The 25,745-nt window shown below is 40.1% G+C and overlaps 3 protein-coding genes across 5 annotated transcripts in view; 1 reads left to right on the top strand and 2 right to left on the bottom strand.

The window, feature by feature from the left end:
- The window catches only part of atf6 (activating transcription factor 6), a 30,525-nt gene extending 16,856 nt beyond the window's left edge, over positions 1–13,669 (top strand). The window contains exons 13-16 of one of the 2 annotated variants that reach the window (XM_069695056.1): positions 568–638; positions 1,560–1,671; positions 5,770–5,854; positions 11,852–13,669. In XM_069695056.1, the coding sequence (XP_069551157.1) occupies positions 568–638; positions 1,560–1,671; positions 5,770–5,854; positions 11,852–12,048 (465 nt within the window). In that variant the 3' untranslated portion in view covers positions 12,049–13,669. Of the gene's footprint in view, positions 1–564; positions 639–1,559; positions 1,672–5,769; positions 5,855–11,851 lie in introns of both variants that reach the window. The other variant, XM_069695054.1, reaches the window with a different exon arrangement.
- olfml2ba (olfactomedin-like 2Ba) lies at positions 13,085–20,629 on the bottom strand. Its single transcript, XM_069695052.1, has 8 exons — positions 20,230–20,629; positions 19,847–20,110; positions 19,482–19,589; positions 17,794–17,967; positions 17,125–17,353; positions 15,723–16,760; positions 15,206–15,382; positions 13,085–15,109 (listed from the first exon to the last, which is right to left on the bottom strand). The coding sequence occupies exons 1-8, from the start codon at positions 20,395–20,397 to the stop codon at positions 14,496–14,498; spliced, it is 2,772 nt and encodes a 923-aa protein (XP_069551153.1). The 5' UTR covers positions 20,398–20,629; the 3' UTR covers positions 13,085–14,495.
- A 330-nt stretch (positions 20,630–20,959) lies between these two features.
- On the bottom strand, positions 20,960–25,744 carry LOC138618945 (torsin-1A-interacting protein 2-like). 2 transcript variants are annotated; one of them, XM_069695062.1, is made up of 8 exons: positions 25,634–25,744; positions 24,920–25,013; positions 24,737–24,814; positions 24,576–24,653; positions 24,270–24,446; positions 23,703–23,852; positions 22,597–22,794; positions 20,960–22,367 (listed from the first exon to the last, which is right to left on the bottom strand). In XM_069695062.1, the coding sequence occupies exons 2-8, from the start codon at positions 24,960–24,962 to the stop codon at positions 21,604–21,606; spliced, it is 1,488 nt and encodes a 495-aa protein (XP_069551163.1). In that variant the 5' UTR covers positions 24,963–25,013; positions 25,634–25,744; the 3' UTR covers positions 20,960–21,603. The 2 variants fall into 2 exon arrangements, with proteins under 2 accessions (XP_069551163.1, XP_069551164.1); XM_069695063.1 differs by having other exon boundaries at positions 24,333–24,446.
- Position 25,745: the final 1 nt, after the last annotated feature.

The following is a 25,745-nucleotide window of genomic DNA, read 5'->3' as shown; positions in this document are numbered from 1 at the left end:
ATTAGTGCCCCCTGCTCTTTTTTTCCATAATTTTCTCAAAACCCTGTCAGAGTAAGTCCAGTCTACCACGAGCTGCCCTGTTAGTATATACCTATTCTTCATGTTACAATAAGTAGAAAAGGTGGACGTGTTTATTTCTCACCTGTATTGAGCTGTTTTGGCTGAAACTCTTAAAACCTGCTCGTATAACCATCCTGTAGTTTTTTAATTGTACTTCTGCTTAGCTTTGTGTGCAATGCGCTGTCTGTTGTTACTCTACAAGATAAAAACAGTCGATTCACTCTGTTAGTAACAGGGATTTTCTTTGAGTCTTTCTCTTTTCCACGACAGCCTTAAGATGTCTGAACTAGATGTGTTTTACCAGGAGAAAAACCTTGCTTCTGGAATGTACTGTATGTTTTGATCTCTAGAAATTTTGAAACGATAGTCAGCTGCAATGTTTTGAGCATAGTCTGTATTTATGTATCATACAGTGTTGCCAGCAGTTTATCCTGCGGTCTTACAAGGTTACCTTGATGTAATTATAAAGAGATAACAGTTTTTGTTTTTTGTGGTTTTCCCCAGCAGAAAACAGACAATAAGGAGGCTGAGAGTGCCCAGATTGTAACAGTCCAATACACAGAAACTACGGATGAAAAGTCAGTAAAGGCCTGCTGTGTTGTATTTATGTCAAGTTCATATAAGGAAATACAATTTTTTTTTGTTGTGTTTTGCTTTCATTCAAGCTTGAGTAGTGTATTTGCAGCTTCATTACATAAAGCATCTGTAGACAAAACAAACTGCTGTGTTTCATTGTTTCAGCTATGCTTGACCAAAGTGTTTCTTTAAATATAACTAGTTTTTACAATCTGACATAACTGATTTTTAAAGATGCCCCTTGCACATTGCTTTAGAGGTTTGGGATAAGTTAGAACCATTTTCTACTGTGCAGTTTCGATCAGACAGATGGAGTCAATACCTTTTTGGCAGTTGTTGGTTTTTTTCCACAGTTTTATGTATGACTATAAAGTGTTTAAATATAGAGGAGAAAGAAAATAAAATCCCTGTCAGAAGTTAACCTCTGCAGAGCCTAGGCTTGGCCACAATGAAAACAGAAATAAACACAAAACAATAATTTTCAAGAATGACATTTTGTACCCAGGGAGTATAGGTTGCCCTCACCTACTGTCTGTGTACACTGTGACACTGAGCAAGCAAACTTTACTCAGATGCAAATCCATGTGATTGTTTCATTCAATGTGATTAATTGTTGATCAATATGATTGGATTATCTTTTTGTTACATCAGGGTTTGGAGTTTTATATATATATATATTGGAGTTAAACAGAAATATTATATAGTTGAATTGTTTGTCTACGTAAAAGTGGCCAAATATAATACAGGTTACTCAAGCAAAACATTGTCCATCAGCACCTTATTAGTGCTATACATGCCCACATATCAGTTCATTCCCAATTTCCGTCTCCACATTGTTCTAAATATTTTTCACTTTTTTTTTTTAATTTTTTTTTTTTTATATCTTTCTTATATTTATCTGTAACCCTGTAATTCTCCTGCAGGAATCCTGGCAGTGAGCTGCAGGTGTACTATGCACCTCAACACACCTACGGTGACTTCTTCGATGAGCTCAATCGCCGTGGCGACACTTTCTACGTAGTGTCTTTCCGTCGGGTGAGTTTGAGTTTGCCTCCTGCATGACACTGTTTGTGCGCTGGCATCCACTTTGAGTCTGACACAGAGGTTAAGCTGAACACATAAAGTAAAATTAGAGGAAATTTCACAGCTCAACACAAATAAAATGTAATTCCATTATTATCTGTCATAAAATTTCGATTAATATGAACTGCTCAAAAAAAGTGAGTCAATAATTATATCAAGACTAACTTATGAATCATAAATTATGTATAATAGGTCATTCCGTCAACAAATACTTTCATTTGAGAGGAAAGGGTCAGGGAAGAGATGCAAAGTCCACACCCAGGGGTGTAACTTTCCAGTCCAGTTTTTTTGGTCTGTTGGCAATCATTAAGACCATGTTTTAGAAGCTTGTGGCCAAATGTAACTGGTGATCAGCATGGTCTTTATTCCTTAATCCACCGAACCTGTTTTTAGTTGTCTCCTAGACATCATATTCACCCCATAAATATGTGTTTGGTTTTTTTTGTTTTTGTTTTTTTTTAGCCCCCAACATTACACCCTTTAGTGATAGCCAAATAAAAATAAAGCTTCTTTTCTTGATGGAAAACTTTTTTTCTTAAGAGTTTTTTTTATATATGATTTTATATGTATTTTAAATTTTATAAACTTCTATTCTATTGTCACTGAACAGTATCAACAAACACACATTCATTTCCATTGTAACATAAAGAAATGGTTAAGTACTCTAACAACCAGCCTTATAAGACTGAATCTCTTCTTGCTGTTCTCTGACATGAAGATACTGTGTGTTTCTTCCCAGAACATGAGTTTCAAAAGCAGCACCATGTTCCGTTGGGATAGAGGAGCATTTAATATCACAGTGTTTACTCTGGGAGATGTTAAACTCTAAAATCCTCAGGGTTACTCGGTGTGGCGCGAGTTTTGAAGCATGTGGTCAAAGATCAAGACCCCCTTTTACCAAGCAAGTCACAGAGGTTTGGCTCTTAAGTTGTCATGGTGACGGCAACGACAATGATAACAATGGTGCACCCGAGGTGTAGGCCTCTACAGGTCAAGTAGCCATCCTTCAGTTTGTAGCAGCTGTGTGATGCATGAGGACTGAGGGTGTTCGAGCCTTTCCAAAATAAGAGTAAAATCATACTTTGTATCTAAAACGTTTTACAACCAAGAAAAAAACGTATTTTAATCAGAACAGTTAAATATTAGATATAATTTTCTGAGATTGATCTTTATTGAGCTGTTGACACAATATAGGGAAAGTAGGCTTTGTAATTATTTAAAACATTTGAATATTTTAATATGCAGATTTAGGGCAGGCAACTTTTCTCATTTTCCTTGTCGGTTCATCCGCCAGTTATTTTCTCAATTAACTGATTCCATCAATATCATAAATGTCAGAAAATAGTGGAAACCGCCCATCACAATATCTAAAAGCAGTGTCTAAATTCTGACTGTTTTGTCTACTTAACATTCCAAAAACAATTATCTTTAATTAATCATTTATCAAATAGTTTCTGATTAATTTGCTTTTGGTGGATTTATTAATTAGCTGCTTCAGCTCCATGCCGATGTAGTATTTATCATGAATATAACATGATTAAGTGACAATTAAAACAAGTCCTGCCTTCTTTATTACATGACAGCTCTGTTTAAATGTTGTTGTTTTTTGGGTTTTTTTGTACCGAATTGAACTTTGAATATATTGGACAGTTTGAGTTTGAATAATCAAAGATGCATTATTGGGTTGGGTTTTTGGGTTGATTTGAAGAAGAAAAAAATTCACTTCATAGTAAAAGTCACAGTCCAGGTAAAGAGCATCGATGACAAGCCTGTAAATCAGTGTGACCTTTTCAATTCTTAAAGACCTTTATTAGCTTTTCTCGGTCAGTTTATTTGCCTGTATTTTGTTTCCTGGGATTCAGTGTGTGTGTGTGTGTGTGTGTGTGTGTGTGTGTGTGTGTGTGTGTGTGTGTGTGTGTGTGTGTGTGTGTGTGTGTGTGTGTGTGTGTGTGTGTGTGTGTGTGTGTTTGTTTTTTGTTCCAGTCAGTATGATGTTATTACAGGACTGCCAAAGCTCTGGATTAAATTTTTAATTTGTTTAGATTTTAAAGCCAGTCACTACCAATTCTGACTTTTGTCCCTCTTGGCAAAAACATTTTGCAGACTTCATCACGTCTGGTTCTTGCCCTCTTCAGCAATTGAGGTTACTCTACACTATGTTGGGTTGGGGAAATGGTCAAGTTGAGGACAAGGTTACTTTAGGGCCTCACCATTAACACCTGTGTCTTTGTTTAAGTGTGAAATGAGGTGAGGCGATGGAAGAAGAAAAAAAATCTCGAGAAGAAGAAAAAAATATCTGTAACACCATCTGTCTTATTCTAGCATCACTTTGCACTCTTGCTTCACTTCTCGTGTGGTTTTAGCACCTGTGGCTTTATGTAAGTGTGCATTGAGGTGAGGTGGTGGAAACACTGGCAGCTTTTTACTGTGGATTGTGTCCAATAAGGTTCAAGGAAAATCCACCCATTGTCATGGCAGCAGCAGCAGCTGTTAGGTTAGCTTGACAAGTTTGCAGATTCCCTGATAAAGAGCAGTCATGTGGCTGGTGTGTTTTCCTACTTCTTTCCATTCTCCAATCACAGACACACTCTCATTTTTACTATGTAGTTCTCCCTCTGGTGGTTTCTAGATTATCCTTAATACCTGACAGTGACCTCAACATATATCACAGCATACTGTTTATTCAGCGAAAGATGGTAGAACAACCCTACAAATGAACAGACACAGATTACCTTTCAGTGTTATTTTAATAAAACTGGTAAAGAACACTTTCTCATTTATCATAATGACGAAAGAAAGTCTCATTGCTCCGTCCTATCTTCTCCTTGTAATCCCTCTCCCAAGCTCTGACTACACTCCCATCTGTCGTCACCTTTAACGCCCCTCATTTTTCATTTCACGCAGGCTGAGTTCTACAAGCCAAGAGTGATGGAGTCAACCTGTTTTCAGTTGGTCTCTTGGTAGTTGGTAAACCACAGAAAGCTGCCATCTTAAAAGTGAGACCAAGTCATGGGGGATTTTGCGGCAGAGTTAATTCTCACTGTTTATTCTTGTTTTTTAAAGGGGCACTCCACCAATTTTACACTTGAAGTTAATTTTACCAAGAGTAAACACTACCACCGGTTACATGACGTCTTTTCAATTATGTAGGCCCAAGGGTTGTGTGTAATCATATTGAGGTACTGTTAGCACAGCATCCTGTGAGTTAGCGAGGTGTTTGGTAGGTGAAGACAGGTAGTAAAATTTTGTCAGTCGACCCTTGCGGTGTTATTCTGCAGTAGTACAGCACTTTGTGAGTACTTAAAAAACAAACTTTGTAAAAATAACCCTGATGATTATGGATGAAAAATCAAGATATCTCAACCTGTAGTGCTTTGATTTCAACCATTATTTTCATATTTCATGAAAACAGTGCTGAATATGAACTGTTACTTCATGCTACCACTGCTTGTATGCATGACTCAACTGTTACAACCACTTTTATCAATACCCTCACCCTGGGTCATTTTGAAGCAATCACTGTATCATCATGATGCAGTATTCCAGTATTTCAGCTGCTGGAACTATTATAAATAGCTTCTGTGCAACACATTAGACAATGCGAAGACAGGTTTTAAGCTGCAGTGGATAGAAATGCTAAAAGTAAAAACAAAAATGAACCACACATATTAATAGCGCTGTGAATGAATTGTTATATCATCTAAAAAGTAAGTCACACATCTACTTAATCTTGAAAGAGCAACAGATGAGCAGAACTACTAAATCAAAGGATCCCAATAGGTCCTAATACAACAACAAAACAATTAGATATGTATGAGGTAAATTCTGATGAGGAAATTGTGAATGGAGCGATGTAGAAAATATGTAAGGTAATTTAGGGATGAGATGAAATGTCAGAAAATACTCTTTACTCTTCTCTTCACTTCACAGTTACTGATGCACCCCTTTTCAGAACAAGTCATAAACTGAATCTTGATCAACAAACACACACAGCCAACCATTTGATTTGCCTCTAATTGAGTTTTATTTTCTCTTCTTCTTTGTTCCCAGGATCATCTTCTACTTCCCGCCACCAACCACAACAAAGGACGTCGACCCAAGATGTCTTTGGTGTTGCCAGCCATGAACATAAATGGTAAGCGCTGCAGCACAGACACAACAGTTGGGGAGTGTGGTCATTCAACACAATGTAACAGATGACGGACAAGCTGGGAGCAGATTCAGAAACACGTCTCCCCACAAGAATGCATTACTTATGGCCTAAGACGAAATTGAAATCTTTTTGGTTTTCAAGCCTATTAAGGTGATACTGATCCTTGTTCTCCTCTTTGCTGGTACTTTTTTGACTCTACCTCCTTTGAACCAGGATTTGTGTTAAATGAGTGCTTTCTTTGCCAAAAAGGGTTATTGACATCTGGTGTCTTGTTAGTAGAAGGTCTCTGCTCCCTCCCTCAGAGCCCATTATGTAGTTTTTTTTTATGTCCTTCAGCCTCTGATTATACTCAGTTATGTCTAGCAATACTGCAACCTGTCTGCATAACCACAGACTGAACCACACACAGACACAAACAAAAAAAGCCTTTTTTTTCTCCAATGTGATTGTTTCCTTTTAGCCCTAATTTTATAAGATTTTAAACTGAAAATGTTGAGGCCTTATTAGATGTACTGCTATACAATGTTATTAAAATGTTCTAACTATTATATTAGATTATACTGTTGTAAAGCAAAACAGTTTTAACATGCCATTTTGCTAGATACCAAAATGTAGAGCGACCACATCTTTGTTTTCATCACTATTTACATAATTACCTGAATTTTTGGCTTTACATTCAGTGCATATGCAACAGTGTTTATGAATGAGGACAACAGATGCAATTAGTGCAGTTGTGTTTGAGCTTTGATGATTTAATTCTCTGGTCCATACTGGAAAAAAGAGTTTTCACTGGTCCACTTGAAAATTGTATCACCTTGGTTTGAGTACGAAAATTCATTCACTGTCATTGTTGTGAGCAACAGCTGCATGCCAGTGATAGAAAATTTAATTACTTTCAGGCAAATTCAGGTCCACTTCAGATTATAGAGCAGGGACGCAGCTCATGTAACTTCATTTACACTTGAAAATTGCATTTCAATTCAGCTCGTCATGGTGGGTGGCGGTCAGAGTGCTCTTTGTTGCGGTTTGGGGGCTGGTTTCCAGCAGACCATTCGACAAGCAGTCACCTATTTGTTTGACCGCCTACCCTCAAAAACAAACACACAAGAAACATTTCAACACGGGTCTACATGTGGTACGCCTCAGTGTCTCAACACTCGATCAGCAAAAATCTTGGACTTCCACTGGTGCATTTGTTGCCTTTTTTTTTTTTTTTTTTTTAACCAATTATTAAACTTTACACATGTTCTTGATTTCCATGAGCTCATCAGAACTTTTGTCCTCGGGCCATCGGATCTGCTGGATTATCAATATGGTACGTCAAAGTTAGGTCATCAGAGGTTTCAGTGGAAAGAAGGCGTCTGTGTCCAAATACTGCAGAGTTGATTATCAGGTGGCGTGATTTTCACCAAGTGAACAGAAAGGAAACCTGCTCGAGAGAGAGTGAGTTTATCTGTGGTGTGAGCAATTAGCAAAGACAGTATGTTGTTGTTGTTGGCAATTGGAACTGGCATTTTTTTTTATCAGAAATCCTCTTGTTCCTCTGTCATCTCCCCATCTGCTTCTGGCGAAGCACCAGCAACAGATTTGATTAGAGTTTCAGCGAACCCTCAGAGGGGTGAGTCAGTGGAATATGAGCCTCTTCCTCAGCAGGGTTGACTTGGCCATTGAAAATCTTTTTTCTGGGAGAGGGGTGTTAGATGAAGATTGATGAAAGTAAACATTGTTCTTGGTTGGTTTTGTCAGGGAGGAATGTTTAAGGTACGTGCTGGTCAGATGGCCCATTCAAAAAGTAGTAAATTGTGTAATCCAAGACCTTCTTTTCAGCTAATTGTTCAAATGGCCAAACAAAGGTGGCATTCATGGTGGAATATGGGGTCTGGTTCGCCCCAGGAAAGTGGTCTTTGATTTGCACAATCTGTTATAGATGCCTGCAGTGAGTTGCAAATGGAAAACATTGTGTTCCTCTCTGCCTCATTTAGGCATTAGTGCGTTTGCATCTAATAAATTGGTTGGGTCGTGTGGTTTTATGTTAGAAAACACCACAACTGCTCCTCTTGGTAGTTCCTCGTTGATCTGACGGAGAGGACTGTATTTAAAAAAACCAAGCCGACAGAGGCTGACGGAGCAAAGGATGGCAGTGATTCTCTTGTAGCACAACACAACAGTCCTCCCTCCTATAACGTATAAAGCCCCCCATGTGCCACACAGATGAAAGCCTTCAAGTAGCATTTTAGATTTATGTTGTCTCTGTTTGAAACTTTGAAGTGATTAATTGCAAATGTACATATTTAGTTGGGCGAGACCCTTTCGGAAAGTACAAACACTGTCTTCCTATTGGAGCGTGGACGCTCCACAGTGGAAGATAATTCTTTCCAGCTCCCTGTTGCTGCTCTCCTTTTAGGAATGCCTTCCTTCTCCAGTCACTAAATGGTTTTCATCTGGAGGAGATGGATAGACTCTGCTAATCTGGAGCATTCGTTTGGTCCGTCTTGGACCATAACCGAGCGTCGAAGATCGAGACTTTGATGTATGCCGTCGTCTGTTTCTGTCTCACTGCTTGTCCACGGTTCAGGGGGTTCTGTTAAAGTTGCCCAACCTTCACCTCTTTGATTCTCTCTGAAAACATCTCTGGCTCAACAGTGACTCCTTGTAAGGACTGAAGGGTGTTTATTTAATGATCCTTTCAGTTTGAAAGTAGCTCAATCAAGTGGAAGCGACATGTTTGGAGGAGAAGAATGTTTCGGGGTTGACATCATTTACAGGTGGATCACTCGTGGTAGATGCACTGCAGTCTATTTTTATTTCTCGGAGATTGTACATGTGCACTGTACTAACTAACAGGCAGCTTTCACTGGGGGCTCATGTGGAGCTCTGTACCACTGGCAGACTTGGGGGTCAGATTTTCCTACCACTCTAATCAAAACACAACATCCCCACCAGCGCATTCATACCGAAACCAAATATCTAACCCTGGCCACTCTTTCAAAGTAAAATTTCTACTTCTGCCAGTGATTATATGCCTCAGTAATTTGTTGTTGGCTCTTCCTTGACTCCTTTAGTCCAGGCTGAATACCAACAACTATGGGATTGAATGCAGTTACATTTTGACATTCATGTTTCCCAGAGGTTGAGTCCTGCCAAACATGAGTTTCCCTCCAACACTAGCATCACATTTAAATTCTTGATTTTTAGTGACCTGCCTCAAAAAACTTTAGATGGATTACAGTAAAACTTACTACAGACATCAGGATGCATTTTGAGCACTTCACGATCTGCTCACTTTTCGTTTGGTGTCATCATCTAGCATGGCTGTAGACTTGCTCTTTTTGCTCTATCACAGTCATGACAAAATTTTTTTACTGGTTAGCATTACCCTATTGTTCACCATTGGATTCAATATTGTACTATGTCTCATCATTTATATATAGATAACTCTTTGTTTTCTAAATAAAAGCCAAGGATATTTTTTCTTTTCTTCAGTTTCTTTATTAAAATAGCCTACATTAATGGGTTGCGTGAATGTTAAATTACCCTCATGCATGTTTTTTTTACCCAAGTCATGTTTAGTAATTTTGTGATTAGACTTTTCAATGAATTCCTTCCTTTCTGATGTAAAGAGGGGATAAATAAGCTTCCTTCATGAACATGTCCTCAGAGTTTGTTCCAATCTGGCAGCCAACATCCTCCTGAGATGCACTCTCAGGTTTCCTCAGATGCCTTGTTGCCAGACATCGGGCCTTTATCAGCGTACACCAGCTCATTGTGTCGCTGAGACTTTCTGTACCCTTTCCAGATGGCATGAGTAAAAGGGGGTGTAAGACCATGCACAGGAGGACGGTGGATTTGGCAGCCTCTTCAAAGAGTTGCTATTTGAAGTTGGGCCTCGAGCTGGTATGTTTCCTCTTCCACTGTTCTGGCCTCTCAAACAGTTGGCTAACTAAAAGTTAGACAGTTTGGTAATTTGGTGAAAGATAGATGTAAACAGAGTGGGATATTAAATGTGAGTCATCAATTTGGATAATTACGGCCCACACATTAAAGTGTAATTATTGTGTGCTTACAAAATCATTATGGGGTTCACTCATTTAATGAAGGAGTGACAAAGCATGAAGTCTAACTGCAAAACTAATAACTCTCCCATCAACTTCAGCTGTACTTTGTGCTAGGTCATACATATTACTAATCAGTATTTTTATTTCAAGCATGGAGGGGGGCTGAATTTAGCGTATAACTCTTGAGTGCCTCTGTGCTTTAGAGAAACTATTTTCAAGTCTTGCTGAACAGCACCTATTGCCAGCCTGGTGTTCCAGACCCAAATTTACTTATACTGTATATGTGTCTGGTTACACTCAATTGGTGATTGCTTGCAGTCATTGCATCCTAATGGGCATAGACCACAAGTTTATTTTGAAACTATTTGAGCAGCCTTTAACTAATTGCCGTTGACCACCATATGACGTATGTGATGCGCCGAAAATCTACCACAGCCATCATTTTTGCAACTACTTTAGCCACCCTGACTGGTTGCTGATTGTTCTGCCCTTCAGAGTGGCTGAGTGAACCTTCATACCAACAGGGTTCCCAGACTACAGTCACAGAAAAAAAATCTAAGCTGTGAACAATAGTCAAGCTAAATCATTGAGCACAATTGACTAATAAGGCCAAATAATAATGTTGAGATCTGGCACAGGTAGAGATGAGTCATCAATTCTGCAAAGTGTAAATTTTTTTGTTCTACACTAATATCTACCTGTACATTGTTGGTGGCGATGAAGATAAAGATGAAGTAACATTGTTGCAAAAGACCCCAGAGTATTGTCTGAGTATTGTCAACTAAGCATTAGTGTGTTTTATTGCATATACATGTTACTTTTCATTTATAAGGGGAAGCATTTATTTAAAAAAATCTCTATTAAAGTGCACCTCCAAGAGCTCGGCTTGAATGTACAGTAGCGACAGGACCTTGAACCGAAGGGGAAATAAATCATTTGTGATCTTATCAAGCTGTATGGAGATAACTTTCCCAGTTTCACTTCAGACAGAAGCCTAATTTGAGATAGACGTAGCATGACCGCTAGAAAGATTTCCAGGGAGATGTCTGTTGAAACAGTGCAGCCATTTGAAAAGTTCCAGTTTCACTGCAGGTGCAAAAGAGGAAGTTTAGCAGAGGATGAAGTCATACCCTGAGTTAAAAGGACTAGCTTTCTAATGTTATGGACATCTGTGGAATCTCCCAGCTGCAGAAGGAACTATTGTATAGTGTCTGATGAACTCTTCCTGCCTCTTCTTGTATACGTCCCTCGATATCCTGCAGGGAGGCAGAAGAGTCTGATGTCTTGCACAGGTGTCTGGAAAAAAAGGCTGCAGCTTTTAAACAACTTGAAGCGCCCAGGCATTTTAAAGAGGCCTACAGCTCCATTTCTGGATCATATACGAGGGCACTAAAACGGAGTGTCCTGTGTTTGGCTTGTGTGTTCCATATGGGGAATGTTGTCTCCACCAACACACAAAGGAGACCACACATTTTTAAGTTCTTCTCCGAACACAACAAGAAGGATCTTGACTCATCATCAGTGACTGCTCTGTCTCTTTCGTTGCCATACTCTTTCCAGACTTTCTTCTTTTCTCCTCTCCAGCTTGCATGTCCTGCTCTTGTTTGGAGTTGTTTTGTTTATCTCCATGATGGCGAAATCCAATGTGTGACTCACCTCTGGACTGTAACCCAGACTCCACCCATTTTCACTGAGGTTCTCACTCCCCCCTACTGTTTCAAACAATACTCCTTACACTCCCAAAAATACCGCCTCTTATCACATCTGTCTACAAAAGGAATGACAAAATAACTGGCCAGTAATAATGGCAAGCGTTGAGGAAACCTCTTTTCTTGGTATAAGTCCAGTCCGCTGGGTGAACTAGAGTAACTGAATACACGGATTGAGAGCTGACACCCTTCGTCTTCCTTTCTTGCCATTACAGACAGCATCATACAGGATAAAGAGTTCGAGGTGATGATGCAGATTGACTGTGAAGTGACGAACACCAGGATCCTCCACATCAGGTCCTCCAGCATCCCACCTTTGCTCCGGGTCAACCACACAGACACGTTTTACCAGCGTACCCCGACTGACAGCCAGGCTGCTCCTCCAGTCGGTGTGTTAATGGGGTCTGCTTAAAATCACCATCTGCACATTCTTTTGTAACTCCTTAACAAAACCCACAAATGAAAACACAAGATAAAATCCCACTTTTGTTTTTGGTAGATTAAGAACATTTTCAACCTGGTGTGCTCCCACTGACATTTTTCTGTTTGTGAGTGGATGTGCTCTGCAGAAATGTAGTCATCAGAATACAAAGGAGGCTGTTAGCCACATTCTTTAACCGGGGCAGATATCCAGAGGTAGTCTGTAATAAGGACCGAGCAGATGCAAGCTCCTTGTGTGGTAACACTGACTTCTCCCTGTAACCCCAGATGCCCCACATAAGGGTAATTGTTTAGCAGCAGGGGGCTGAGCATTGAACCTTCAGTCACCCCGTCATAACACAAATAATTTTACTCCATGCAGCTCTCCTCAAGTCTGCCCCTTTTTCTTTTTTTTTCTTAAAGTCTAGAGCTTTAGATTTACCCACTCAACATCATTAAAAACAGAAAAATACATTTTTGATGTAAGTGCTTAGAAACATCATTTCTGTGAGTATCTTGGCTACAAAATGGAGTGCTGTCTCTCTTTCTGTATTTTTTGGAATACAGCACATTTTATGAGAAGACATGCCAGATTAATTACCTGCAGCAACTGGGGCAGTCAGTAAACTCAGGAAGTCAGGTGATCTGTGAAAGCTAGCTGGCTGACCACTATGTTGTTGGCTGGTTTCCATGTTTCCACGTGCTCTTTTTTTTGCACTGTATTAAAGAAGAATTTTAGGACTTAATTTTAGGGTCTTTGCACTGTGTTTCACATATTCCTGAACAGATTTGGATACTGTACATATATATTTCTATTACTATGTTACAGTAAGCTTCTGTGGTTTGATGAAATTCACTCATTTCTGCTGCTTCTGTCAAAATGTATGAATATTTTTTTAACATTTTCTTTAGCTGTCCACTTTGTGAATACTTTTTATTCTAACTGACAACAACAAAAACTCAGTGACATATTAAATACAAAATAATATATTTAAAATAAGACTGGGTGGACATTTGGAAAAAAAAAATTATAGTTCAGCTAAAAAAGACAGATGTTTGACATACAACCACTAGTGGAAAACATACGAGTCCTGACTTCTCCGTCCAGAGGGTACAATGGGCTTTTATTTTGGTGCCTTTAAGACTATTGGCATTGAAAACTGCTGGGATATCTGTGTAGAGTTTGATTTTAGTTCTAATTTGTGGTAATATTTGCACTATAAATGCAGAACAGCTCTGCCTTAAATTCATGTGTTTTTTTTATATCTATAAATGGGGGTAAATTTAAGTCATATTTAATAAATTGGTTCCCTGTTTCTTATTCCAGGCCAGTTGATAAAATGACATAGACCTTTCTAAAAGTGCATTTTCTTTTAGCTACAGGATTGTGTTTTCGCTCAACAGATGCCCATAACTTGTGTTGTTTAAAGCTATTCTTTGTGTGTTGTTTCCGTTTTGGTTTCAAAAATATATTTGATTCACCACAATGTTTTCACTGTGTCCCAGCTGTAGTTTAGTACAAAGTACAATTTAAAACTTGTGAGGTTTGAGGATTTTTTTTTTTGTATTCTATTGTGTGCATAAACCAAAATAAACACTGGATTTTGTCAGTATACCTGTGTGTGTGTGTGTGTATGTGTGTGTGTGTGTGTGTGTGTGTGTGTGTGTGCGTGTGCGTGTGCGTGTGTACACATCTTGCTTGTAGGGGAAATTCTATAATACTGCATTATTTTAAAATTTTCTTCACTAGGTGCAATAGATTGATTGTTCCTGGATATTTTCTCCCAAAACAACACAATTTACAACCAGTAACAGTTTGCTAAATTACAGTCTTGAACAGTCATTCTTTGTATGTCTGTATTTATGTTTCTTCTTTCCTTTCCTGCCTTGTTGCTTCATATGCTCCCAGTTGAATTAACACTTGCAAGCCACAATTAAAGCCACTTTAACAAAGAAGACATTTTCCGTTAGTACTTTCTAACTTTATTGCAGTCTCCTCAAAACAGTCTGATATGGAGGGATTAAGTGCTTTCACAAGAAAAATGACCTGTGGCATATGATGCAAAGAAAAATACAAAATGATATGTATAAAACTAAAAATATTGGATTTGTCCACAAAAATTGGGGATTGGTTTCACTATATGATTTTGATGTGTTTCTTTGACCCTCTGACTTGATAGGTTTCTAGATTTATTCATCAGATGGAGGTTGTTTTTTTTTACAGCATATATACAGTACAACTTGATGTGATGTGTTAATCAGGCTTAATGTTTCATTTATTTCAGGTACTACTAAAAAAAAAAATTGAACAGAACAATTGAATACAAAATACAGAGTTATATTTGTACATTTGGGCCCCATTTGCCTCCATACTGACAGCCATGTGGACTGATCTACAATCCATTCAAACCATAGAATTAATGATTAAAAGGGCTCTTACTAAGGGTCTACATAGGCAAACTTGATGTTGTACGTGACTTGGTGTCCATTGTCCCACGCATACAAAATACCCTCTTTGGGATTGTAGTCAATCTGCGTGGTGTAGGTATAGTTGTTGGTGAAAGGCATTCTGGGGATCATTTGAGTGTTTGTGTGTGTGTCGAAGGCATATTCCAGGTTGGCGTCCCTTTGGTTGTAGCTGTCAACAGCATACAGGACACCGCATACAATGAAGCAGTTCCCGAAGTGGTTCCTCCTCAGCCCAGTTCTCCAAGTGGTTTCCTTCTGCATGCTGAGGTCTGAGGGGTTCAGTCGACTCAGAACAACCACTTCCTGTAAGAAGCCCTCGTCATCCAGTGCAGGGTAGATGATCCACAGGCCACTCTCGTCCACAGCAAAGTCGATGTCTGAGTGGCTGCGCCACTCCCACGGCGATGATGACTCTTCAAACAGGGCGTCATGCAGCATGGTCCAGGCAGCTACGTAACGGTGTCGCAGGTCAAATTTGATGATGTCACGGGAGAAAGCTCGGTTGTAGTAGAAGGCCCCGCCGTAGACCACATGACCTGTGCCAATCCAGTTGTAAGGAAGTTTGTAGGAGGTGGAAAAACGGCCTTGAAAGGGAAGGATGGCAAAGTATGAGCTTTATAAAAACTAAAAGAGAAACAAAAGCTCGTTCACTACAAAAACTGGTTACCGCTGGCTCTTACCTTGTTTAAAAACCTCCAGGTTACGGAATTCCAGGAGATTGTTTCCGTAATAGAAGTTAGTGACATAAATCTTGTTATTATCAGACTTTGGATCCTTCATCCACGTGCCCTCATTCTTGCCGTAGGTGTTGTGAGTTACTGGTTCAGAGATTGTTGCCAAAGTGTCCTTACAGTCCGCTGTAAGAAACAAAAAATACAGTGACAGCAATTAGAAGCAGTTTAAAATCATCACAACTGAGGTCAAAGAGTCTGAAAGCGCTTGTTTCAACCTTTTTGAACCACAGGAAGAGTGAGATTGACACAAGGGACAGAGCACTGAATTTACAAGTTGAGAAAATAGAATGGAAAAATATAATTTGGCAAATGTTAACAAGAAAGCTTACAGCATTCATTTTTGTAGCTATCTTTGAGGGTATGATCTTAGAAGTGCTTGCAATGGTGTTTTTTTTTTTTTTATTCATACTAGAGGTGGCTGCAGGTGGCCATGGAGGGTACAAAATTACTATTTATTATTTACCAGGTTTCCTTGAAGTTGATTCCTCCTGCCTTTGCATTGGCTCATCTAATTCCAGGTGTCCTTCCTCCCCCTCTTCCCAGCTGATTTTGTATTTCTGTTTGGTTTGAGCCGCCTGTCTGGTGGTGGTGGTGGTGGTGGTGGTTGCGGCAGCTGAAGAAGAGGCAGTAACAGTTGTGGTGACAGGCAGAGCTGTGTCAGGAGGAAAAGTTGTCAGTCTCTGTGTGGTAGGAGACAAAGTTGAGCCTGAAAAGTAGTTGGGCTCGGTTTCTTCTTGTGGTGTTGAAGTTGCAGCTTGTGTGGAGATCGCTGTTATGGAAGCAGCTGTGGATTGTACTGGTGCTGAGGTCAGGCCAACGTGAGTTGTGATGGTCATAGTAGACGTTGGGCTGGTAGTTGAAGCCTCTGTTGTTGGATTTAGTTCAAGAGTTATTGGATTTGCATCAGCGCTGCCAAGTGTTTTGGATGGCATTTGGACTTGTAGCTCCAGGGTAGAGGTTTCCATCACAGTGGTGGATCTATTTTTGGTTGTTAATAGTTGCTCGATTCCCTGTGTGGTCATATTTTCAGACGGTTGGGTTGTATTCATTGTAGTTTCGGTTGTTCCCTTGGGAGTGTTGCTTAAAGAAGTGTCCGCTGGTTCAGTCATCAAAAGGATCGGCCACTTTGTGATTCCAGCAGGGGCTCTCTGAGTAGTCTGAGGCGCTGTGTCAGTGATCCTGTTTTCATGTACTATAGTGCTTGGCCCAAATGTGATGCTTCTCGTCGCGGAAGTGTCACTCTGTGCAACTGTAGTCACATCCACTGGTGCGGTTCCAGTCACACTGATGAACTCATTGGAAGGTTTAGAGGTGGGTTCAGTTTCTTTTGGATTTGTCGATTGGCTGATCTTCTTAGAATCGTGCAAAGGACCTGTTGTCTTTCGTCGAAATGGTCTCGGTTCTGCTCTCGCCCCGGGATGGGGAGCTCTGTGTTGAAGAAGATTCTCCTCGATGAAGAGGTTGATTGGGCCATCGCCGCTGAATCCATGATACTCAAAAACTGCAAAAGGCAAAGGAAAAAATTTGGTCAAATTTGAGCGCCATGACAAGATGTGAAATGAGGGAAAATTATGCAACGCAATCCAAATTGTAAGTCAGCTCTGTAGAAACCACAGGATAAAAAAAAACATTTTTATCAACAGCTGACAGCAGCTTATAGATGGTCCTGACTGGCAGCTGAGCTGTTTTTGGATCATACTGATCAAATTCAAAGTCAAAAATGCAAAGTCATTTTGTGGGGGTTGTGATGCCTTTTATTTCATTCATCCACAGTTTATCCACTGTTTTACAGCCGCAGCAGTAGCAACATTGTAGGCTAGAGAAGAGCACAATGTTCTCATAGTTGACTGATGGTTTACACTTACAGTTCTCTCCGGGCTCCCCATCATCCGCCACCATCGGATCTGGATCAGATTTATAAAAAGTCATTCCTCTGATGATCATTCCATTGGGGCCGGTCTTTGACACCTGAGGTTCCTCCTTGTTCAGCACATTTTTGGGAGTCACCTGAGGTCTGTCCTCAATGATCTGACTGGAGCCATCTGTCTGTAGGACGGGTGGATTTTCCACAATAATCTTCTCTTTATACTTTTCCTGTTAGTGACAGATAGACAAGACACACAAATTCTATGAGGCCAAATAATTCACTCTGCAATACGATGAGACCAATACATTTGTTTGGCTCTAAATTGTGCCAAATAATTGTCCATACTGATCAATATAAAAGGGATTTCATTAAATAAATTATTATACTAATACTAATAAGAGTTACTGTATAATTTGTTTTCTATTTATAATGATACTAAAGACTAATTTTATAACAGGTTTGTTGCAACTATATTTTTTTTTAGGTGTTTTGTACAATAAAAGCATAAATAATCAGCAAAGTGCTTACTTACGGCATGTTCTTTTCACCGATTACAGACAAATAGTTACTTAAACTACCAGTGGTTGTCTAGTTGCTGCTAAGTTATCATATTGACCCCTTTTGTTGACTCTGTGATGTCATGTCAGTGTTAAGACATCACACTTACCTCTGGGTTTTGAAATGCTCCTGCCCTGCTGACCTCACCGAGTCTCTTCTCGTCCTGATGCTGATGAGGAAGAGGAAGAGGAAGAGGAGTAGGTGGTTTCTCAGTCACATTTGCCTGGATCGGAAGACTCTCCTGGGCCTTCACCTCATCCGTAGTGTAATTCAGAGTCACCACCTTCATGCAGTCGTGGACAAATCGAGACCGGAACAGAAATATGAAGTGTGTTTTATGGAGCAGTCCTGATTACTTACAGAGGGAGAGAGATTCAAGTGGATCACCTGCTAAGAATTTAACTGCAGACATTTTGACTTATCACAGCAGGAAAACAACATTAACAATCAATGTTTTACTCAAGTGCCCCAACAAGCTGTAACAATACAGGACCCTGAAGCTAGAGCAGCTAGATGGAATTCATTCATTTGAGTATTTACAGCTGTGCTTTTTCTGCTGTGACGTGTCTGTGAAAAAGGCCTAAACAGTCTCAGAACGGTGGATGTGCCTTTTCTAGAGTACAGTGACCCTCTTCACTCACTGTTACTCTGGACAACTGACCTGTTCATGTCTTACACCAGGAAAGACATGTCTTTAATTAATTTAAAGAAATTATGAATACCATTGAACACCCATTACCCATTCATTTTAGTTTCCTATGCTCAGCCAACTCTTTAAAAAGCAAGCGTAACTATTGCTCTGACAATTAGTTCATCACAAAATATGGCATGTTGTGTGTGTTATGTTAATTTTTGAATGGTGCCACAGGACATTTGCGTCATATTTATATTATTAAATAGTTACTGCAGTAAAAATCTTTAAATCCAATTCATGCACTACTTCAGTAATAAAGACACACACAATTAACATTTTTAACCAGTTGTACAATAGTTGGGAGTTTGACTCTTGGCCAGCTGCTGTTCATAGTGAGGTGATAAAACCCATAAAAAGTTTGAGGACTAAGGATGTTTAGTTTTTTTAGACATTGCAAGTTGTTTCATTAAGATCATTTGACCATGTTTGACTTTACTGCCTGACAATAACCCACAGTACACTTACACAGATGTTTTCTGTTATTTTTAATAAAGTTAATAGACTCCTCTCTGAGCAGGCATTTAACCCTACGGTTGGTTTTGCTGCACCTGTTAAAGCAGGACAACTTTATGATTTATGCTAATGATGCATTTCAGGATATGAAATTTTATGACATCAGCAAGTTTCTAAGTTGGATAGACATTAAAAATGTTCAATACCTCTCAGCATTGTTAACGTGTCTCACATTGTCTCCTACAATATACTTTGTGCCACACATTTGGCTTGTTGGGATCTGGTCACCCTGTATTCATGGATCCAAAGCTTTAAGCCAACTAATTTAACTAAAAGTATTACTGTAGATAATTTAATAAACATTTAGTTAATATTTTATGTTGGTGTACAAAGGAAAAAACTAAAGAAGGATTTTGTTGATTATTTTGTTGATGTTTAAAGGCATCCATACCCAGGAAGATAAAGTTCCACGTGATGGAAAGTCTGAGCTCTCCTTCAAGGTCCAACTCCTAATAAATCTAAAAAAAAAAAAACTGCTCCTGATGGAGTCATGAATTGGACGCAGTGAATCCAGAAGCCACCACTATGACACATTACTACAAATATGTTTCATATATTTGCATTCATCTTCACACTGTTACTGTAGCTACCTTTTCGATGAGCTCCACGCGATCCAGGAGTTTATTGGTGACGGAGTGCAGCTTCAGTAGATCCATACCATAGAAGGAGCCCTCTAGCAGCTCGAGGATGGTGGACAGCTAAAATGATCAAGTGAACTCAGTCAAAACCAATTTAATACATGCCATGCGTAAAATAGGCCATTCAAACTTGGAGTCTCTGGATATGGGTAAAACGAGGGGTATTCCTTCTTTTAATTTGATCAAATGTGATATCCATGCCTCCAGTGATCCAGATTTCTCTAGAAATCAGTAGACGAGAAGGAGAACAGCCGACTGGCTCTGGAGCATGGTGACCTATGTGCACGGGAGGCTCTGGCATGGATGGAAAAATTCACCTTGACATTCTCCTTTCCAGCTTCCCTAAGTTTTTTCAGCCTGAACTCTCCCTCGCACGGGTTGACCGCTGACGGAGGAGCGATGCAGGCGCACTTGCACTCTGGTCCAGAGGTGATCGTCTCCACAGTGTAGAAGTCCTGCGCAGTGGCGCTCCCTTCTTCTATCCGCCGACAGGCGCTCCTGCTCAGGGGTCTGACAACACATTTACACCGACAGTCAGAGCCTTCCGACAGGGCTTTCACTTTGTCATAATCACCCAGCAGCTACAAAGAGAAGAGGACGCATGTAATTTCACCAGGCTCAATAAGAAATGCTTCCATTTTTACGCATAAAATGATGAAAGAAAAGTTCAGAAACAAAGTAAAAGGACGTTATCTCCTACCTTAGAGAGTATGCTCTGCTGACTATCTATCTCCTCTTGCAGATTGTCGTTTTCCCCTGCAGTGCTTTCAAGTTGAGACCTGGGACCTGCACCAGATGACTTTGGCGCTGTAGAGCCGCATGAAAAAAACGCGCAGCACATCAGTATGACAATGCATAACTTATACATGCTGCGAGGCTCCCAGAGCTCGGACAAGAGAAATACTGCTGCAAGTATGCAGGTACCGCCAATTCAGCGGCAGCACAATTTCATAGCCGGCTTCTGATTCCAAAATCAGACAAATGTATCAAAAATGGCATCAGGTGGCAAGATCAAGCTTTACAGCGCGGTGTCATCTTTTTCATAGACCCAATGAATGTGGGTTATTGAGTATAGAAAAAGCGTGCAGTCTGCGAGAGGGCAGTCGGCATCTGCTGCTGGAGTAGCCTGACAGGAGGCGGGTCGGATCAAACTGGCAAGGAGGAGTTGACCTGCTTCAAAGGACTTCTCAAACATGTGCAGCTTTTTACAATCAGCCATGACTTAAATTTGCGCCAATATCTTCAATCTAATTTTTATTTATTTTTTATTTCAAATTTAACTTGCAGTTAAGCCTTATGAAACATACTTGTAGTTTTATTTAAAACTTGCAGCCTGTTGCATGTTAGTTTGATGCCCCGCTGTCACTTTACAGCAGCTCAGTTCCAGCTGTCCGTTTGCTGCCCTCTAGTGTTCACAATAAAAAAACGCATTTCAAATTGTAGTTTATTTGTATTTTAAGGCACATTAAAATTGATGCATTTATGTTCACCCATGAAACCTTTTCCTGTGGTGCAATATGTACATGTATAAAGCAAAACGTATATGGGATGTTCAGTTAAGGCCCGTGGTGCCATGTAAATTTGAGAATTACAGAAATGTTGTTATGAAATAAGAAACAGTGTTGTGATACTGAAAGAAAAGAAAAGTTTGTGATCATAATCCTTAAAACAATCGAGTCTTACATTAAATACATTTTTAAAATGCACCAATTACCATCAATATTGTACATATATTACAAAATTCAAATGTGCCCTCAGTTCACTTTGTTTTCTAATCTGTCAAAAATTACATTTGATCAAAATATTTAAAGAATAAAGTGCCTCAGCATTTTTGTCATATCGTTTTTTGAAGATGAATGTTCAGAATCCCACAGAATAATGAGCCTTTTTTTTTTCCCCTACTTAATTCTTGATGTCTTCATCTGTAATGAGCTTCAATACAGCACATGTAAGAAGCCTCTGGGTCTTTGAAAAGGTGAACCAGAGTCATCCAGTGACTGATCTGAGTGTTACCATGTGCTGCAGTTCAGTACACAGACTAAACGTTGAAACAAGATTGTCTGTTCTACGTCTGCTAACACCCGTCACGTTCGATTCTTTCCTCGGCGGCCACAGGCAGGATGAGGTGAGAAATACGGCTCCACAGTCCACCGTACTTGTCGAGGTCCATCTTGTCGAACGATACAGGGTGGTCATGAGAGAGAAACTTCTTCTGAAGGTGGTCGTCCACCATCTCTTCCACAGCACTCAGGTGAATCTTGGCAGGAATCTCCTCCTCTTCCCCCAGCAGTACCGTGAAGATGATAAAAGTCTTCTTGTATGCCGCGTTCTCGTGGTCGCAGTAGCGATAGAAAATGAGGGTCGAGCCTGGAGGCAGCTCTTCGAAGCGGTGAATGACCGCCACGGGTTTGTCTCCCTCGAAAGCTCTCTGCAGTTTGCTGTCGATGTCCAGCTTCACCTGGTCGCTGTCCTGGCCGGCTTTTCTGGCTCCATCAATGTGGAGGACGGAGGCGTTGTGGGCAAAGGAGAAGGCGGAGGCCAGGCCCTGAGCCAGGCAGCGCAGCGACCTCTCAGCGCTGAGGCCTGCGGTCAGGATCAGACTCACTGGCTCTGTGGGCCGGGCGGTCTGGAGGTGCCTCCGCAGGTGGATCCTGCTCCTGTTCCAGAGCTCAGTACGCTGGTTCGGGAACAAAGTCTTTACTTTTTCCAACTGTTCAAGGAAGATGTCTATTTGCCGCACGTCGGTTTTCTGAGGTGGAGACTCCGATTGGAGGAGATGCTGCCACAAGATGGCAACAAGTGCCACGATACCCACTGCTATCAAGTATCTTCTGGTTCCTGTGGAGAAAGAGCCTGTGTTATTTCAACAAGTACTTTATACAGTGCTTATATTATCCAATCGTGCATCATGTAATACACAACACACTGTGATAGAGAGCAATATATTCTTAATGACATTCACTGCTGGATTTTCATGTGATTTTCAGGCTTTACTTCGCTCGGCTCATAACCACCACAACACTGAAGCAAAAAGATCAAACATTAGGGAAGAAAATCATAAGATTACCTCCAGAAGTTCCAATAACCTCTGGAGCTATGGGTTCAGGCGGCTCTTGAATGATTGCACTGATGCTTTCAACAGGCTTTTTCTTTTCATCGAACTCCTCCTCCACTGGCATGCTCTGTGGCACTGGTGCCAGTGGCGAGGTTGTGATTTTCCCCTGTGTTTCCTCTTCTTCCTCCGGAACAAAGACATTCTTCACATCTGACCAGTGAAAGAAAGAAACAGGTTAACACAAACATGCTGTCAAAATGCCCCCCAGATCATAACAGAGCCACCTGATGCCCAATCTGCAGGGGTCAATCATTCATGTCTGTTCTGTTCTCTAAGTTTACACAACATATGCTCTCATCCACTTTTTGAAAATATGATGAAGGAGGACTCATCTGACCATGTCACTTTTTTTTTTTTTTATCCACATCTCCATAGACCAGTGCCCGTGTCTTTTGCACCACTGACCTCTGAAATGTGCATTCATCTTTGTAATGAGTAGTACATGTATTGAAACCGATTGCAACCCAACTGTAATATCCATCTCTATCTAACTGTCAGCAGACTGTTCCTGCTGATAGTTTGATCATGTCCTGCACTGACATCCTCAGTCACCAGAGGGAGAGGTGCTCTTCTGTTTTGCTTTACATACCACAGTAATGCACAAGCATTACGCTCATCAACACTGTCGACTACAGTTTCAGACCCTGATGTCTTTCTCACTGATCTAAAAGCAGATGTCACTTTAGTCACTGTTCAGACTGAAACAGTTGAGCAGTCACTGTAAATGAACCGTCTTTCATTGTGACTTACATCTTTTCCTTTCTCAACCTTGATACAAAATCAGAGCCAGCAGGTCATACTCAGCATTTTTATGCATGACAATGAGCATGACTGTATGTTAACTATGAAGTGCACCTGGATAGAAGCATCTGCGTTCATTATGTTCTTCCACTCAAGTGTTTTTCAGGTTTTCCCTTGAATCTGTTTTCTTTCTCATCAGTGCCTGTGCATGATATCTTAAACACTTTGTGTTGTGCTTGTGGAACAAACAGAAGCTCAGCACTCCAAAACAAAAACAAATTCTACAGTCAGTGAGGTTTCAGAAAGGTCAGACTCACCTTCTCCAGCTTGAGTGTTTGTGTCATTGGTGGCTGTGGATTCTTCATTGAGCCTAACTTTGGGTCCATCTATCTGGTCATCCTTAGTGTCACCTTGGATTATTGCAGTGGTTGTTTCTGATGCTTCAGTCTCATCAGTGTGTTCTTCTCCTGGTAAGTAAAAAAAAAAAAAAAAAAAGAAAAAGTTGAAATAATTTGATTTCCAGAACAGTCTCAGCATCTGTGTTTCTACACCTGCATTAGAATGAGGTTTAATAAAAAAGTTCCAGTACACCAAGAGTTGCCTTTTCTCACAGTAAACAAAACTAAATTAAACATGGACTGTGTATGAAAACTATTAAACTTCTGCAAGTTGCTGCAAAGAACTGACGTAAATTAAGCGACCAATTACATAACAAGAATTGTAAAATGAGCATAAACATTGCGTGGAGCATTGAAGTAACAGAATTTACAAGTTACTATCATTGACAGCTCTGACAAATAACACGAATTAGATGCCCGTAGCTCTTTAAAAAGTGTGAATAAATGAAAAATAATCTCTGAATCACTTCACAATAGAACATTCACCAGGAATTTCCCTGCTTATCTTGATCGGTTCCTCATTTTTTGTGGACTCTCTGTTGTAATCACCACGACTTTCATTATCAGCCTGACGAAGGCTGCTGTTCTCGTCCATATTCAGCGAGTTGTGTTCTTCTGGAGACAAAGATCCTTCTGGAAGAGGTGCCATCTTATTTTTGCCATCTACAACAAAAACAGAAATTAAGTGTCATCTATGTTACAGTCTGACTAAACTAACTGCCTTTTTTTTTTTTCTTCCAAGAAACCAATTTTCATTTTAATTCCAGATCTCATTTGCTTTTTATCTCTTACTTCCAACGTTTTGCTCCACGTCTTCACCATTGTCGTCTGTAGCTTCTGTGTTTTCAGATGCAGGCGACGGAGCTGAATCTTATTAGGTGAGACAAAGGCTATTTTCGATTAATACAATTTATGCAGGAACACATCTGCTGAAGACAGACTGAATAATTTACCTTCTAATTGTTGCCGCTTCACATTTAAAGCAGGTGGCGTAAACTCAACACCTGATGGGACATGTTTTGAAGGCGTTTCTGGAAAAGAAAAATGAATCGTGTAAAAACACTGCTGCACATAGTTTGCACGTAAAATAGTCCAATGAAAACAATACATGGCCTTTATCACTGATGTTGCCTGACCTGCTGTGTGCGTGGAGGCGATATCGCCAGCTTCCTCGGCCATGTCTTCGGATAGGAGCACTTCACTCCTAATGGTTTATTGGAGGCTTCAAGGCTGCATAAAACACAGGCATACGACATACACTACATTATATTTGGTTGGTTTTTTTTTTTTTTTTTTTCCACGCCGAGCCACGTGTTTATGAGTTTCTCGTCACTTGATCAAAGTCCAAATTGATGTTGTAAAACTGCTTGATGCACCTGTCAACACGGGGCGGGCTCGACAGCGGTCTACCACTTAACTTTAAAACTTGTTTTGAGCTCCTCAAGTCGTCAAAACTGTTGAGCACGTAACAAAACACGTCCGACGTAAACCCAAACACGGATTCACTTAATAGTCCATGTTCATGTTACCCGCCGGGTTTTTGCTTATAATATTTGTTGGGCTAACGTGCAGCTGAATTTGCTGGGAGCAAACAGGAACAGACAATCCGAAGAGAAGAGTTACTTCGTTGGCTGGTTTATAGAGAATAAAAGAATAAAGTCTCTCAGCAGGTATCACACGTAAACTGCTGGTCACCAGGCTAACTGAGCTAAACTAGCCCCGGCTGACAGATGCTAATTTAACCAACAAGTTAGCAAAGCAATATCTGATTTGAGCATGGAGGAATTACCTTCCTGTAACATAAAAAATAAAAATAAAAACTTAACTCGTGAGTGGTTATTTTTAATTACCAGTTTGTACCAAATGCACCGTCGATCACATCGCCGTGGAATACGACCTATTTAATAACGCTTCCGAGTCTTGTTTTGGTTTTTTAGTTACGTGTCGCACTTATAGATGACG

This window comes from Brachyistius frenatus, unplaced genomic scaffold (genome assembly GCF_029030835.1).
Source record: "Brachyistius frenatus isolate BFR_SWC_R1_liver_20210118 unplaced genomic scaffold, ASM2903083v1 Contig_18, whole genome shotgun sequence".
In the NCBI taxonomy this organism is placed as follows: domain Eukaryota; kingdom Metazoa; phylum Chordata; class Actinopteri; family Embiotocidae; genus Brachyistius; species Brachyistius frenatus.
This window is presented reverse-complemented; position numbering and strand designations above follow the sequence as displayed.